Source organism: Pteropus vampyrus, unplaced genomic scaffold (assembly GCF_000151845.1).
Source record: "Pteropus vampyrus isolate Shadow unplaced genomic scaffold, Pvam_2.0 Scaffold671, whole genome shotgun sequence".
Classification (NCBI taxonomy): domain Eukaryota; kingdom Metazoa; phylum Chordata; class Mammalia; order Chiroptera; family Pteropodidae; genus Pteropus; species Pteropus vampyrus.
Window position 1 is genome coordinate 241,743 of NW_011889452.1, and position 14,271 is coordinate 256,013.

The 14,271-nt window shown below is 47.6% G+C and overlaps 1 protein-coding gene across 1 annotated transcript; it reads right to left on the bottom strand.

The window, feature by feature from the left end:
* Positions 1 to 74: 74 nt before the first annotated feature.
* SMPD1 (sphingomyelin phosphodiesterase 1) lies at positions 75 to 4,537 on the bottom strand. Its single transcript, XM_011385185.2, has 6 exons — positions 4,047 to 4,537; positions 2,398 to 3,170; positions 1,662 to 1,833; positions 1,340 to 1,416; positions 1,013 to 1,158; positions 75 to 853 (listed from the first exon to the last, which is right to left on the bottom strand). The coding sequence occupies exons 1-6, from the start codon at positions 4,341 to 4,343 to the stop codon at positions 444 to 446; spliced, it is 1,875 nt and encodes a 624-aa protein (XP_011383487.1). The 5' UTR covers positions 4,344 to 4,537; the 3' UTR covers positions 75 to 443.
* Between the last annotated feature and the right edge of the window lie 9,734 nt (positions 4,538 to 14,271).

Below are 14,271 nucleotides of genomic sequence, written 5' to 3' on the forward strand. Positions count from 1 at the left end.
AGTTAGGACCATGTTCCCAAGGCCCCATTGCTCTGCCTGCTTCGGAAGAAGAAATTGGGACAGTCACAGAGAGCTCTGGAGTCCAAGTCTCTAGCTTTATTTTAACAGCCTGGCAGTCAGGCAGCAGCAGCAGTACTGTGTCCTGTCTGGCCAGCACAGGCATGGGGCCATAGCTCCTGTCTGGTCTGCCCAGGGCAATGCCAACTGAAACCTCTGCTCCATATCTGAAAGGACAACAGCCCCAGGGCAGCCTAGATGCTGAGTTCAGTCAGAGCTGCCAACCCCGCTGTGTGTCTTGCCAAACCAGCACCAAGAATGGAGAAGGTGCTGCTTCCCCGGGTATGCTTAAGGCCCAGGATAGGCTCTACCACCGACCTTCTCACCACAGCGGCCCTCTGGGGGGTTTGTTCGCTTCCTAAGACACATGCTCTCCCAGCTCGGTGCTAGCAGAATAGTGGCCGGGGCCACAGACTCTGGACATCGGAAAGGCTGGCATCCGGCACCAGGTGCCGACACAGAGCAGGGCTGTCCGAACGGGCGGAAAGCTGGGCGCACAGAGTAGCGAGGCGGCAGGGAGTGCCACAGGGCTCAGAGGGCGGGTGGCCCTTATGGTAGAGAAACCAGAAGGTCTGGAAGAGCCGCGTGTCGCCCCGCATGCGGTATACCAGGTCGTGCCAGGCAGCAGGTAGAGCGTTGGGCAGCCCGTAGGTTTCTCGGGCCCTGTAGAGGAGATGCCAGTGCGGAGTGGCTCCTGGCTCGTTCGCCTGCGTCAGGTTCAGGATGTAGGTCTCATGGTCCAGGACCACGCGAGAGCTCCCGGGGTAGTTGCCATCTATTTGGTAGACCCGGTAACCTACAAGGAGGGTGCGCAGGCTGGAGAGGGGAGGAGCGAAGGCAACTCCCAGGAGGGAGGGGCCTCACCCCGCCCCTTGCCGGCCTGGCCTTTAGCCCCGCCCCCTTCCTCTATACCGCCAACTTCTTTTATTCCAACAACTGCCACTGCCTCACTCACCAGGATTAAGGCTGATGTAGGTAGTGGCACTGGGTGCCAGGAAAGCTACAGATAGCGGCCGGCTCAGAGTCTCCTCGTCATAAAAGACTTCAAACTCGTCCACGTGGGTGTGGCCAAAGAACTGACCAGCCAAGGTGTTCTCATACCTGGCCAGAAGACACAAATCATATTCAGAAGATTCTAGGGAGGGAGAGGATAGTATGCTTTCTTCTACATCCTATTCAAGTAAGTAGCCTCCCCACTTCCATCGGGTAGCAAGAATGGTCAGAGGCTCAAGGGAATTTCAACCTTCAGAGTCTTCATCCCGCCACGCCACCTCCTTCCTACCTGGCTACAATTCGGTAATAATTCCAGCTCCAGCTCTTCAGGCAGTGCCCTGGGGGAATATGGCCAATTATATGCACCTGTGGGGAGAGGTGAGGATGGTTATCAGGGCAAGGAAGGGTCCAGAGAGAGGAAGAGTGAACGAAAAGACTTCTAAGGGAAACGGTGAGCTGAACTTCCAGAAAACACTATTTTGGAGAGCATGAGAAAATCACGCTTCTCTGCTCACAGATGCTCCAGCTACAGACAGGAGTCTGCTGGGAAGAGCCTGCTGCTCCCCTGCCCTCGGCACCCACACTACCATGTTCCCACCACTCTCCCTCACCTTGTCTCCTCGATCCTCAGCAGCCTGAAGCTCCCCGACCAGCCACTGGAGCTGTCCAGCGGGATCTGTCGAGTTGATCAAGAGCCAGAAGTTCTCACGGGAACAAAAATTCATATTGAGAGAGATGAGGCGAAGGCCGGGATGCGGGGAAAGGGCATAGAACCCCCCAATTCTGAAACAAAGTGAATACAAGGGGTCAGCACTCACTCATTATCTTCGTCCTTCATGCCCAGTCCTGCGCTAGGCATTTGGGTGGAGGGCAGAAGCCTACAGAACATCATCCCTACCCTCAAGGAGCTCACATTCTAGCTGAAGACCGAACAGCACAGATAGGGCCCGAGTGGCTGAGGAGGGCGGGTCAGAGGGCTAAGGGCTCTAGGAATTCAGGGCAGAGAGGAAAGTGAGCTAGAATGGAAAGCAAAGGCCACTCAGAAGGAAAATGACATGGGCTTATGTAAATTGGGAAAGGTGGGATGTTAAACAGGAGGGGAAGCATTCTACAAAGGGCCAACATGAGCAAAGATACAGACTACCATGATATGGTATGCTGCCAGCCTGTGAAAGGGGGCGGCTGGAGGTAAGGGCAGAAATGGAAGGTGGGTCAAACTAGGGAGTGCCAGGGAGGAGAGCTGAGGATTCCTGCTAGAGCCGTCATAGATAATGCCCAGGTTCCCTGCTCCCTTTACTTTCATCCACCTTTCTTTTCCCTTCCTGGGTTTCCATGGACCTCAAGTACCTGAGGGTACGAAGGGCTTCAGCAGGCAGCCAGGAATCCCATGCCTTGGCCATCGCCTCATAGAGCCAACGGGAAGAGTGGTTGCCTTCTATGAAGGGGGGAGGAAAGCCATTGACGGGTGTGCTTTCGTGATTGCCCACAGCAGGGTACACAGGCACTGGACCCAAGTACTTCTTCACAAGGGCTGTGACGGTGGTCAGGGCCTGCAGCTGGTCCTGGCGAGACTGGTGCCAAACATTGTGGGCAGGGATGTCTCCTGTCCAGTACACCATATCGAAAGGGCCGGCGGGTCCCAGCCCACGCAACAGGCTCTCCAGGGTCCGCAGGGGCAGGTCGCACTTGCTGTACTCGCCCCAGTATCCAGCACCGAGGCGGGAGGGGGGTGGTAGGCCAGAACCCTGGCGGCAACATAGTGGGTCCTCACAGTCAGGGTCTGTGCCCTCCAGGTAGTCCCGATCCCAGTGCAGGTCAGTGAGGAAGAGGACACGGCTGACTGGGGCACCTGGGGCTGGGGGGTTGGGTGGCTGGGGGGATGGCTTTGGCACAGCTGGCAAAGAGATGTTCCAAGGTGAGAAAATGTCCCAGTGTCCACAGGTGGAGCCCAGGAGCAGGCCACAGGCTTCAGATGGGCTCAGTACTGAGTGTCTCCACACCTCTACCATGTCGTCCTGAAAGAGCTCGACAGCTGACTGGCAAACAGTAGGCGGTGCTATCTTCAGCAGCTTGCACAGCTTGATGGCCAGGGAGCCAACCCGGGCCACATTGGGCTCCTTCTGTTGTGGGAAGATCCAGTGGTGAGAGGTCAGAGTCAGAGCACAGGGCCTAGGCCATCCCTTGGTTACCAACCTTTGGGCTTCCATATTCAAACTGGGGCTGGGCTGGACTCAGTTTCACCGTGGTGAAGAGACCTCAATGCACCCCTGCCTCCCACAGATATTGACCTGTGGCTCAGGCAGCACCAGGCCAGTACTTCCTCTTCAATTCTGTGGCCGGTGGCATTTTCAGGTCTTTGCTTGCCCAGCTGGCTTTCTCAGACACTGTCTGCAATGCGCCCTGAAATTTGGGCTGGGTACAATGACAGACTGTCCAGGGTTGGGGACATACACAGAGGCAGGGCCTTGTTTGCCTGGGGAGCCACACAAAGCTCACTTACCAACTAGCATTTATCATAACCCTATCAGGGTCAAGGCAGCCCCATCAAGTCCCACACCCTTCGATAATTCTTAATTCAAGTTCCTTTTGAGTAGTTAGTGCCAGGAACGGTGCTCAGGGCTGGAGATGCCAAGTGTAGGGCGGAGGGGACTCAGGCACACCAGGGTGGGAGTCTCAGCCTTCCCCTTGCCAGTTGTTTGCCCTTGGACTTCATCTCTCTGTCACTATTCTTTGTAAAACGAAGGTAACAACTATAATGAAACCAGCTGGCAGGCTTGATCTAACCTGTATAAAATGGCTAGTGCAGTGCTCAGCATATAATTTGCAGTCTTTCCTTACTTCACAAGGTCAGAATGGAGATAGTGGTGGCGTGCAGCCACGGGTGTCCCTAAAGAAGCGCAAATCCAGCCTCTCCATCAGGGATGGTCTTCAGGACCCCAGCCCCCAACCTGGCACTCCCCTTTGGCTTGCTTCACTGCAGCCCCTTTAGCGCTCACCTGCAGTCCAAAATCGATGGCGGTGAACAGGCCTTTGCAGGCTGGACAGGTGAGGTTCCACCATCCAAAGGTGTTCCGGAGGTGTGGCACTATGCGACTGAACCTGGCAGGCTGGCCTTGGGCGGGAAGAGGGTGGGCCCCGGCCGGGGTCCAGAGAGCCAGAGAGTCGGGCAGGGTCAGCGCCAGCGCCATCAACAAGAGCCCCAGGCTGGGGGCCCCCCAGGACCTGTTCGATCCCTGCTTCCGGCCGGACCTGGGGTGGTCTCGGCCAGGAACAGTTACTCCGTGGTGGGGCATGCCAGGGTTCTAGACCGGGCTGGTCCGCCTGTGCCGGCCCCGCCAGTCTAAGCCCTGGCTGGCCTCAAGGCCGGGGGCCGCGCTAGAGATGCCAGATTAGTCCCGCTGCAGTCGGCTGACAGCTCGGCAACCAGCCGCAAAGCAGCTCCACCCCTTCCTCTTCCTCTGTCCCCAGCAGCTGTTCGCGGTGGAGGCGGGGAGCCTTGACAACGCGCCGCGGAGGCGGAGTGAGCGGGGCGCGCCCTGGACCCGCCCCCGACCCCGCCCTGGATTCCGCCCCCGGTCCTGCCCCGGCCGGGACTGACTGTGCTGGCCGCGGGGCGGCTGGAAGCAGCTTGCGGTCAGGATCGCGGAAGGCCGCTGCAGCCACTAGGCTCGTAGGCACTATGCTCCTAGGCGCCTCCTCTCAAACCTGCGTTCAAATTCCTGAAATAGCTAACTGCCAGGCCCACCAGGCCTTTAACTCGAGAAGGTAGCCTGGGGGCGAGCAGGGCTGGCCAGGGATTCTCACAGTGAGTGCTGCGCTTACTGAGAGGGCACCTCCCCTCGATTTTTCACGTTCTGCCACTGGCATCAACCAGTACTGTCACGCTGACTGCGAATCTTTGAGTCATATTTGATTCAGACTTCTGATGGAAAGAACCCAGGGCTCATGTGGCGACACCATACTTTAATTTTATGGATGAGGAAACAGGCTTAGAGATGGTGAAGTGACTAAGAAAGGGTAAAGCCATAAGGGCAGGAATATGGACTGGAACTTGGGTCTCCCACCTGCTGTATCTATGATAATAAAGGCTCTGTACATGTTTCCGGCACTGATCCAGACACTTTATAAATACTGATCTTCAATTCTAACAACCCTAAGAAGCAAGTGTAATACTATTATTACCTCTACTTTATAGACAGGGAAACAAGCACAGAAAAGGTTAAGTGGCCTAAAAGCAATGAAAACCTAAACCGTTTAACTCCTAGAGTGCTTCTTCAAGATCCACAGAGCTACCAAGTCCTGTTGGTTCTTTACTTTAAGAATTGATTCTGAGTGACTTTTCCTCATTTCCATGTGCATCACCTCAGATAGAGTAATCGTGGTACAGTAAGAAATATATTTGGTCTTTGTCTCCAGTTCCTGGCACAGAGCTCCTAAAACTCTGAATTTTTTGAGTGATTGGAAGCCCATTAAAATCACACCTGAATTTATGCTAAGGAGTTGATTTAAGGTGGGGCCCTTAGATAGACTCTGGATGGGGCTGGTCATTTGAAAGAAAAAGTGATTAGAAGGTGAGAAATTTCAGCCCTACCTCCTAACCTCCATGAAGGGGGGTGGGGCTAGAGAGTGAGCTCTTTAAAAACATTTCGAGAGCTTCCTGTTGGTGAACAGTGTGTTGGTACACCTGGAGACAGCATGGGAATTCCATGACACCCCTTTTATAGGCCTGTCCTATTCCATTTGGTTATTCTTGAGTTGTATCCTTAATAATAAGCTGGTAAATATAAGTAAGGTGTTTACTTCTGTGAGCTGTTACAGCACATTATCAAACCTGAGGAGAAGGTCATGGAACCCCCTCCCCCCCTCCAATTTATAGCTGGTTGGTCAGAAGCACGGTTGGCAAACTGGGACTTGTGACTGGCATTGCAAATGGGAGACAGTCTTGTGGGACTCAGCCCTTTCCATTTTGTAGGATCTTATACTAACTCCAGGTAGGTAGTGTCGGAATTTAATTGTTCTACAACCAGTTGGTTTCAGAGAATTGGAGAATCGCTTGATGTCAGAGAAAGCACCCCAGAATTGGCATCAGAAGTAGAATTTGCCAGATTGTTCCTGGCTCCTGGAAATATGTGGTTTGGGAAGAAAAAGGATGAAAGGGTAGAGGATGATTCCTAGGTGGCCACATGGTCATCCATGGTATGGAACAGCAGCCGTGCTGCAACCAGTTCCTAAAGGTTGATGAATAGCGTGAAGGAAAAAAATGGAGTCACTATGGTGAAGCTGCTAGATTACTAAAATCAGGTAGGTTGAGGCATGAGGAAATGATTCTATTCTTATTTTAGCCTGGGAACTCAAACTTTTGAACTTTCCTGTCCAGTGTCAATGCCTGGAGATAACTCAAAACCTCCAGATAACTCTCTAGTTACCCCCTGAACGACTAATGAAAGAATGTTCGTGTATCCAGATCTCCTGACATCCATTATCTAGACCACTGGTCATCTAGAAGATGACCATTTCAGACCAGTTCAGAGGCTAAGAATACAGGACTGAGTCTTCTCAAGAATGTACTTTTTACTGTGAGAATGCTTAGTTTTCCTTTCTTTTTCTGATCACTTTGGGTATTACCTACTTGTGTTTCCAGATGCTCAAGGAAATAGAAGCTAATAAGAAAAAAAGCAAAATATGTAACCTCTTGGTTATTGTTTTCTGTAATAACTAAAATGAAAGTAAGAGAGTGCTGGGTCAGACTTTGATGCTAGACCAAGCTCAGATTTTGGTCAGTCTTAGCTTTGGCCACTAGTCTCAAAAACCACTTTCAAAGGGAAAAATTATGAGGACAATGGAGTGTACCCTCTAAGACTCTGGTCACCAGAATGGTGGTACGTGTGGAGAGAGGACAAAATCAAGAAACTACTGAACCCAAGGGGTATAATGTGAAGGAGTTGTTTTATTTTGAAGATTTCACCACCAACTTCTTGAAGAATCTTTGCTAAAATGGACTGAGAGGGTGACAATTTAGAGGCAATATATTTGCTTTTAAATGCTACAGAATGGAAAAACATGTTTGGGTTTACACAGGATGCACAACTCACTATGGAACAATCACACTGTCAGATTTGTTTACCCTGGACTATACAGTAACCCCTATAAATGCCAAGTAGAATACCACAGACGAAGCAGCTGATCTGTTTTGTATGGAAGTCACATGAGACTGACTTAATGATGACCCGGATCTTCATTCATTGACTATGCCCATTACCCAGGTCATGGTAAATGCTATGGTTCAGCAGCCCCCTTTTGCATGGGCACCACTTTGGCACGGTTCCCCTCATGTAACTTGACTGCTGCAAACTCAAGCCGCAGTCACCTATGGGGTAACCTAAGAAACTGCAAATTAAATCCGTAAGTCCAGTCAGCAGCTGGTAGGAAATGTCTCCCTCTTGTGGATGTTTTTAGAGAGTACCAGAGGACTAGGAATTTAACAATATAAGGGCGCAGGCCCTGAAGAAATGGTATCTCCTGATAGGCAATTCCAACACAGTGTGTACAGAACTGAGAATGGCAGGGACAGAGGCAAGGAAGAAGGGCTTTAGGTTTAGGGTCCCAGGTTAGAATCCCGACTCTCTGCCACTTACAAGTTATGTGACCCTGGACAAAACACATCACTTTCTGAGCTGTAATTTCTTCTTATATAACATGGAAATAATAATAGTAGATTGTTGTGAGGATTCAACGAGAAAAAGAGTACTTAGAGCAATATACAATGCAGAGGAAATCTTAGTATCTGATGTCCCCTCATTAAGCTGCATCTTTGATCTGAATTGACTATCATTGATTTATTATTGATTTAATGAAGTCCAGCTCCCTCTCTCTCTGGCTTCCCATGCCCCGTTCATAGTGTCCATTGTCAGAGGAGAGGGCCTCAGGCTGCAATGAGGTGAAGGCCAAAGGGAAGAATGTGAGAAACTTTGAAAAATCCCTCCACCCAGTGAAGATGTAGGGAACATTTATTTAACAGACAGAAACGTAGTTTCTGTTATTGCCAGGCAATCGTACATTCATTCACTCAACACACATACAACCATCACTGAATTCAGGCTCCCTAGAAACGTCCTGCAGTCACCTACTGTTATTCTTGCAGCCTTCAGAGGACCTCACTCTTCCTACCCTAAATGTCTCATCAAAAGATTCACTCAATGAAACCAATTCTTTTCTGAAGAGAGAGGGAGAAACTCTGCATCTAGAAAAATGTGTAATTTAGGAATTTCCCTATATCGTTATACTAGTAACTGAGCAATTCTAATCATTCTGATAAGAACTTCCAGTAATACCTGAAACCGACAGCCTTAGTGCAGGTTCCAAGGGAGTGATTTGTCTACCTGAGGCCTGAGGAGTGCCTTGAACGGTCCTCTGGCAGAGAAAGGCTGGGCAGGTTCAGGAACAGAGAGAGAAGACAGTCGGACTGGAGCCCTGAGAGGGAGCCAGGAGCTGAACAGTGCTGAGAGCTGAGGCTGGCGAGACTGGCACGGCCAGATTAGGAGGATTATGTTAAAGAGTTTAGACTTAATCCTCAAAGAAATGGATGGATGTATTGTTAATTTTATTCATTTTCCCAGCCAGCTGACCAGCTATTCCCGTACCAAACACTTTTAGAAGTCTACTCTGCACACAGTGTTGTGCCAGGGACCATGAAACACAGAGCTGACTAAGACACCAGGCCCTCCCTTGGAGCCTCCCTCTTGGACCTGTGAGAAGAAACAGACATGAAAGCACAGAACTACGATAAAGAGCTTTCGAAGACATGCTTACTTGATACTGTAGGGGTCAAAGCAAGAAGTGATTGATTCCTGCTGATTGGGGAGTAAAGGTTGGTGGAGAGGAGAAAACATTTTCCAGAGGGGGCCAGCTTTGAAAGATGAGTTAGTATTTACCTGGAGGACAAGATTGGGAAGAGGTTTCTCTTTATTTCTCAATACTTGGAGTGCACTAACCTTTCAGAACTTATACAACACGCTTCCAGCTTTCTCAAGGCCTCTGCACATGCTGCTTCTTCTTCCTAAAGATTTTTCCTTTCCTTTCACTTAATTTCATTCTTCAGCTCAATTGTGATTTATTTGGGGATGCTTTTATTTTGATATTTTTAATTCTATTTTTCTATTCTCTGCCTCTCTCCTTCCTGCCTCTTCCTCTTCCTTCTATCATCATAGTTCCATTTACAGTTATAATTTTACATCTATTTATGTGCATATTTGATTCATGTCAGCCTTCTCCTGTTGACTATAAGCTTCACGAGGGCAGGGACCATGTCTGGTTTTGCTCTCCATAATGTCCCCAGTATTCACCACAATGCCTGGTGATATCTTGATAAGAATGATTGCTTGGATAAATTAGAAGTGAGAGCATAAGCAAAAGACCAATGGCAGAAAACACTAGGCAACCAGGAGAAATACACAAAAGTTTAGATAAAGGGCACTTTTGAGAGGAGATGCAGGACTGGTAGATAAGCAGGAACCAGATCTTAAAGAATTTAGTTATAATCTGGACAACTGAGTCATTAAAGGGTTTTACTGGGTTTTGGCCTGCTGAGCTATGGAGCCTCAGTGAGGATGGTTCAGGGAGATCATCTGGTAAAAATGGTAATAGGTGGAGTTAGAGATGATGAATTGTGAAAAGTGGGATTGAAGAGGGGTGTTCAGCAGGGGAAATAGATAGAAAAGATGCTAGGAAAGCAGTGTCAGTAGAACTACTGGTTGCTATGGGTAGAGGGCTCTTATTGCCTTCCATGTAGCCACCTCAGATCTATAAGAAAATGAGTGAAAAAGTGAATACTCCGATTAAAGATCCCAGGGTTTCTGGTTTAGGAGATAAGCACGTGGAGTACATGCATACGTGTTGGATTAGAACAAGGAAAGAGATATAGCTTCCTCTGAGGTTGAAAGCAGTGTACTTCTGTCGATGTAAGAAATGTCCAGACTCGTAGAGAAATAGCGTAAGAGTTTATTTGAGCCAAAACTCATGACAATTGCCAGAGTGCAAGATCTCAAATGCTCTGGAGAATAACAGTTTTGCAGTTTCTTTTATGCATTTGAAACTGAGGGAATGTAAGGAAGATTACATGAAGGTGGGAGAAACAAGGCAGGGGTCGAATTACAGGAAAGTTAAGATTATGTGCCCTCTTGAGGGTGGTTACACCTTTGAGGGGTATTACTTCTGGCATTTCAAAGATGTGTTAACCTAGGTGCACAAGAACCATGGACAGGGCTGGCTTAAAACCTTTCGCTAAAGAAGTTACAGGCCTGGGGCTTGACTACCCACTATGACCTACCCAGCTAGGAATTTATGGTTTATTATGGCACCCCTTTTTCATTCACACTTCAGATCCATGTAGAGGGAGGAGGAGGAGCGGGAGCAGAAAATTAGAAGATTTCAAAGTCCCCATGATCTCCGTCAGGTAGGAATTGAAGTCACGCAGGCCTTGGTCTGTGCTGCCTCCTCCCCAATCTGCCTAACTTCTTGTCCTTCAAGTTTCAGCTTAGCCACTCCAAACCACACAGGGGACCCCTCCCCATGTTCCACCCACCACACACCCATCAGGAGAAAATTACTCAATGTCTTCCCTACTAGATCAAGAGTGATGGGGGCAAGGACCTTCAGTTTCACCATTTAATCCTCATTTCTTGGCATGATACCTGGGGCACAGTAAAGGCTCACTGTGTATTTGCTCATGGAGGCGCTGAGGTAAGGCTCTGGAGGAGAACTGTTGACAATATAGAAGTGAGGGGAACTGGAGAGAATCTAAGGAGAAACAATCAACATTACTGACAAGTAAGACTGGGAATTCAGTTGTTAGAAACAGAAAAAAAAAAACAACCCTCGAACCTGAGAAAAAGGTGATATCATGCGCTACTGCACTGATGATAAATAACCCTGATAGACTAAATGGAAAAGAACTTTGCTATTTGATCTGATTAACAGCCCCTTTTGGAAAGAACTTTAACCCTATCAGCTGACCATTAGTCTTGGGTGATGAGTCTAATGACCTTTAACCAGCCACATTTATCTTGTATCTAATCTAACATCTTTATCTGCAGTGGAGAGGAACTGAGGAGGTGGAGTCTCAGGAGATTAGTGGGAGGATGCGTACCCGTTCCTGCCCACTTCTTTCCCCACCTCTCAGGTCAGAAAACTGCAGTATCGAGATCTCTACTGGACCTCTGAAATCCACAAATGTCCCCACGAGAGAGCCAAATTCAGACATCTCTATACAGAGTATATAAAAAACTCAGTAGAACAGGCTGGTGCCACACATAGAAACTCACATCCAAAAACCCAGCTGCAGGAGGCGAAAGAGGTGAATGGAAAATGAAAGAGCTGTGCACATCTCTTTTTGTTATTACAGGTTCCCAAGTCACAGAACTGGCCTGAGCTGGAAGTGCAAGGCTGGTAAAGGAAATTTTGAATTGGAAATATTTTGTATTTCTATTTAGGCAGAACGGAATCATTCTAATACATACAAGGGAGGTTAGTTTTAATTACTAATGTGAAACTGTTTTTCCATCTGAAAGTGACCTTAAGATCTGCTTGTGACGTCATGGGAGGGGTGGTGTGAAAAGAGCATTCGATACAGAACTGTGAAGGCTGTAGCTGGAAAGAAAGCTGAGACCAATTTCTACCCCACTGAGTTCAGTTCATTCAATAAATCCATTACATGTATCTTTATAAACAACAAAAGTGGTACATTGTTTTTTTTTTCCACTTAGCAAAGTGTCTTTGTACATCAACTTGCAGAAAGCTAACTTCTGGGAAATGACACGTTAATGACAGCTTCTCACTGGGCTCTGAATGCAGGGTAGATGCCCAGATGTAGAGGATGCGGATATGCCAGCTTCACATGGGTCCTCAGTGCTACCTGGCAATTTTTCTGCTTTTCTCTAGTCAGTTTGCCCTATCTTTTTCCACAATAACTGTCCCACAACTTTGTAAATCTTTTTGTATCTTTGGCTCCTCTGTCCTCACACCAGCCAGTCTCATTTAAGGATTTTGCCTTTTACTTTACAGATAATTTAGGAGCCACTACACAGAAACATCCTTGTCTTTATTATAACAAATTAAAAGCCTCCTTGTTTCTTTTAGCCATGCTCTCCCTTTCCCTTCTGTTACATCCTAATGGCCACAACAAAAACTCATACAGCACTGTATTGTGTGCATCTGCTTTTACACTCTTTAACTGACAGTGAAACTCAGGTAGAAGAGATTAAGTAACCTGCCTAAGATCACACAGCTAACGGGTAGTGGCGCCCAGTCGGAATAGAGGAAGTGTTCCTCCTTCTGCCAAGGGCCAATGATTTCATATGGCTCTCTATCCCTCCCCACTCATTCTACTCAGCAATCTAACTGTATTACTTATCCTCCTCTCTCCGTTAATATTAAGTTATGCTGTGAGTGAAAACCGTAAATAACAACAGCTTTAAACAAGGCCAATACTTCCTCCTCCCCTCACACAGACATGCCCATCCAGGACCTGTAAGACAACACTATGATCACCAGGGACCCCAGCTCCTTTTATTTTGTCCTCCATCCTCAAAACGTGGCTTCCATCTTATGGCCCATGCTCCAGCCATAACACCTGCATTCTGTCCAGCAGAAAGAAAGAATGGGCAGGACAAAGGCAGGCCCTTCCCTTTTAAGGACACTTTTTTTTTTGTCTTTATTTCCAAGCCCCAAACTTGGTCGTATTATTTTAATGAGCTGCAAGGTTAAATGGAAAAATGCTATTTTTGTTCCAGGAGGCTGATTACTCAGCTAAAATTCATGGATTCAACTACCGTAGAGCATGGGAAAATGGCTAATGGAGGACAATAACAGTCTCAGCTATACTCTTCTTCTGCGACACCTTTGACCTCTTCTACTCAGCTTGAAAATCCAATGAGCCCTCCATCTTTAAAAATTAAAATGAAGTAAACCAACACAAAACAAGTGCAATCCCCTCTTTGGGCCTAACCTGATCTCCTCCAACTATCTGCATTTCCCAGCTCTCTGAAACAGGGAGTGTCTCAGAAGAGCTTTCTCCACTTCCTCACCTATTTGTCTTTCAAAACACTCCAATCTTGCTTTGACCCAACCATCTACCAAAACAGTTAAGACACCTATTGGTGCCTCCACATTAACATCAAATGCACACTTTTCAGTCTTTCTCTTCTAGATCTGCCCACAGAATTGAACACATTTGATTACTTTCTGTCTTCAAGTGCTCTCTTCTTTCTGCTTCTTTGACACATCTGTTTTGGCTTTTCTCCTTTTTTTTTTTTTTCTGTCTGTTTCTTTTCAGCCCCTTTGCTGTTCCTTCTCCTCTAACTACTCTCCGGATCTCTTATAACTTTGACTTCCTGCCCAGCCTTCAAGGAAGCCGGGCTAAGATGGAGATGCTGCAAACACAAGGTGACATGTGCTCTTCATCTATTTTCTGATTTTACCTGAGGGGTGGAAAGACCTTGGTTTTTTAAGCTACCTTCTAACCCAGCCTAGCATCAGTGCAGGGTTCAAGGTGCAAGGAAAGTGATCTGGGCTGATAAGCAAAATCATGGTTCTGTTCTCAGCTCCAAATAGCACCCAAAACTCTAGATCCTATTTGTGACACTCAGTTTCCAGTCTTGCCCTCCTTTAGAATGGCCTTCCTGGCTTTATGCTATTTCCCAGTAGACCACTGACCTCTGACATAACCAATCTATAATGCACTTGAATTTTGCCTTGGTAGTGGTGGTGGGTCCCTCTTAACCAAGACAGCTAATTTCAGCCTCTATCACCTAAAAGTGTTACTGGAGAATGGGGATCTTCTGGCGTGTTTTCGAGGTTCTTGATGTCTCAAATAAAGAATTGAGCAAGACACCGAAATACAGTAGAAAAGAAAAGTTTTTTTTAAAAGGAAAGTACACTTCCAGAAATGGAAGTGAGCCTGAGCAAGAGAAGTGTGCCTCAAAAAGGCCTGGTAACAAAGACTTCGGGGTTTTTATCCCTTTTTGCTGCGGGTGGTTACTTTTCTTAGAGGGGTGGGCTTCCTTGATTGACAACTAAGATTGACAGGACTCAGCGATTCATCATTTTGCTTTCAGTGCATGTTTGTTCCCAGAATTCAGTCTGTTATAATGATATTAATGAACTTCTGGGCATATGCATCATATTATAATGGCAGTATAAGGAGGCTCAGGTGAGTTGAAGGTTGTT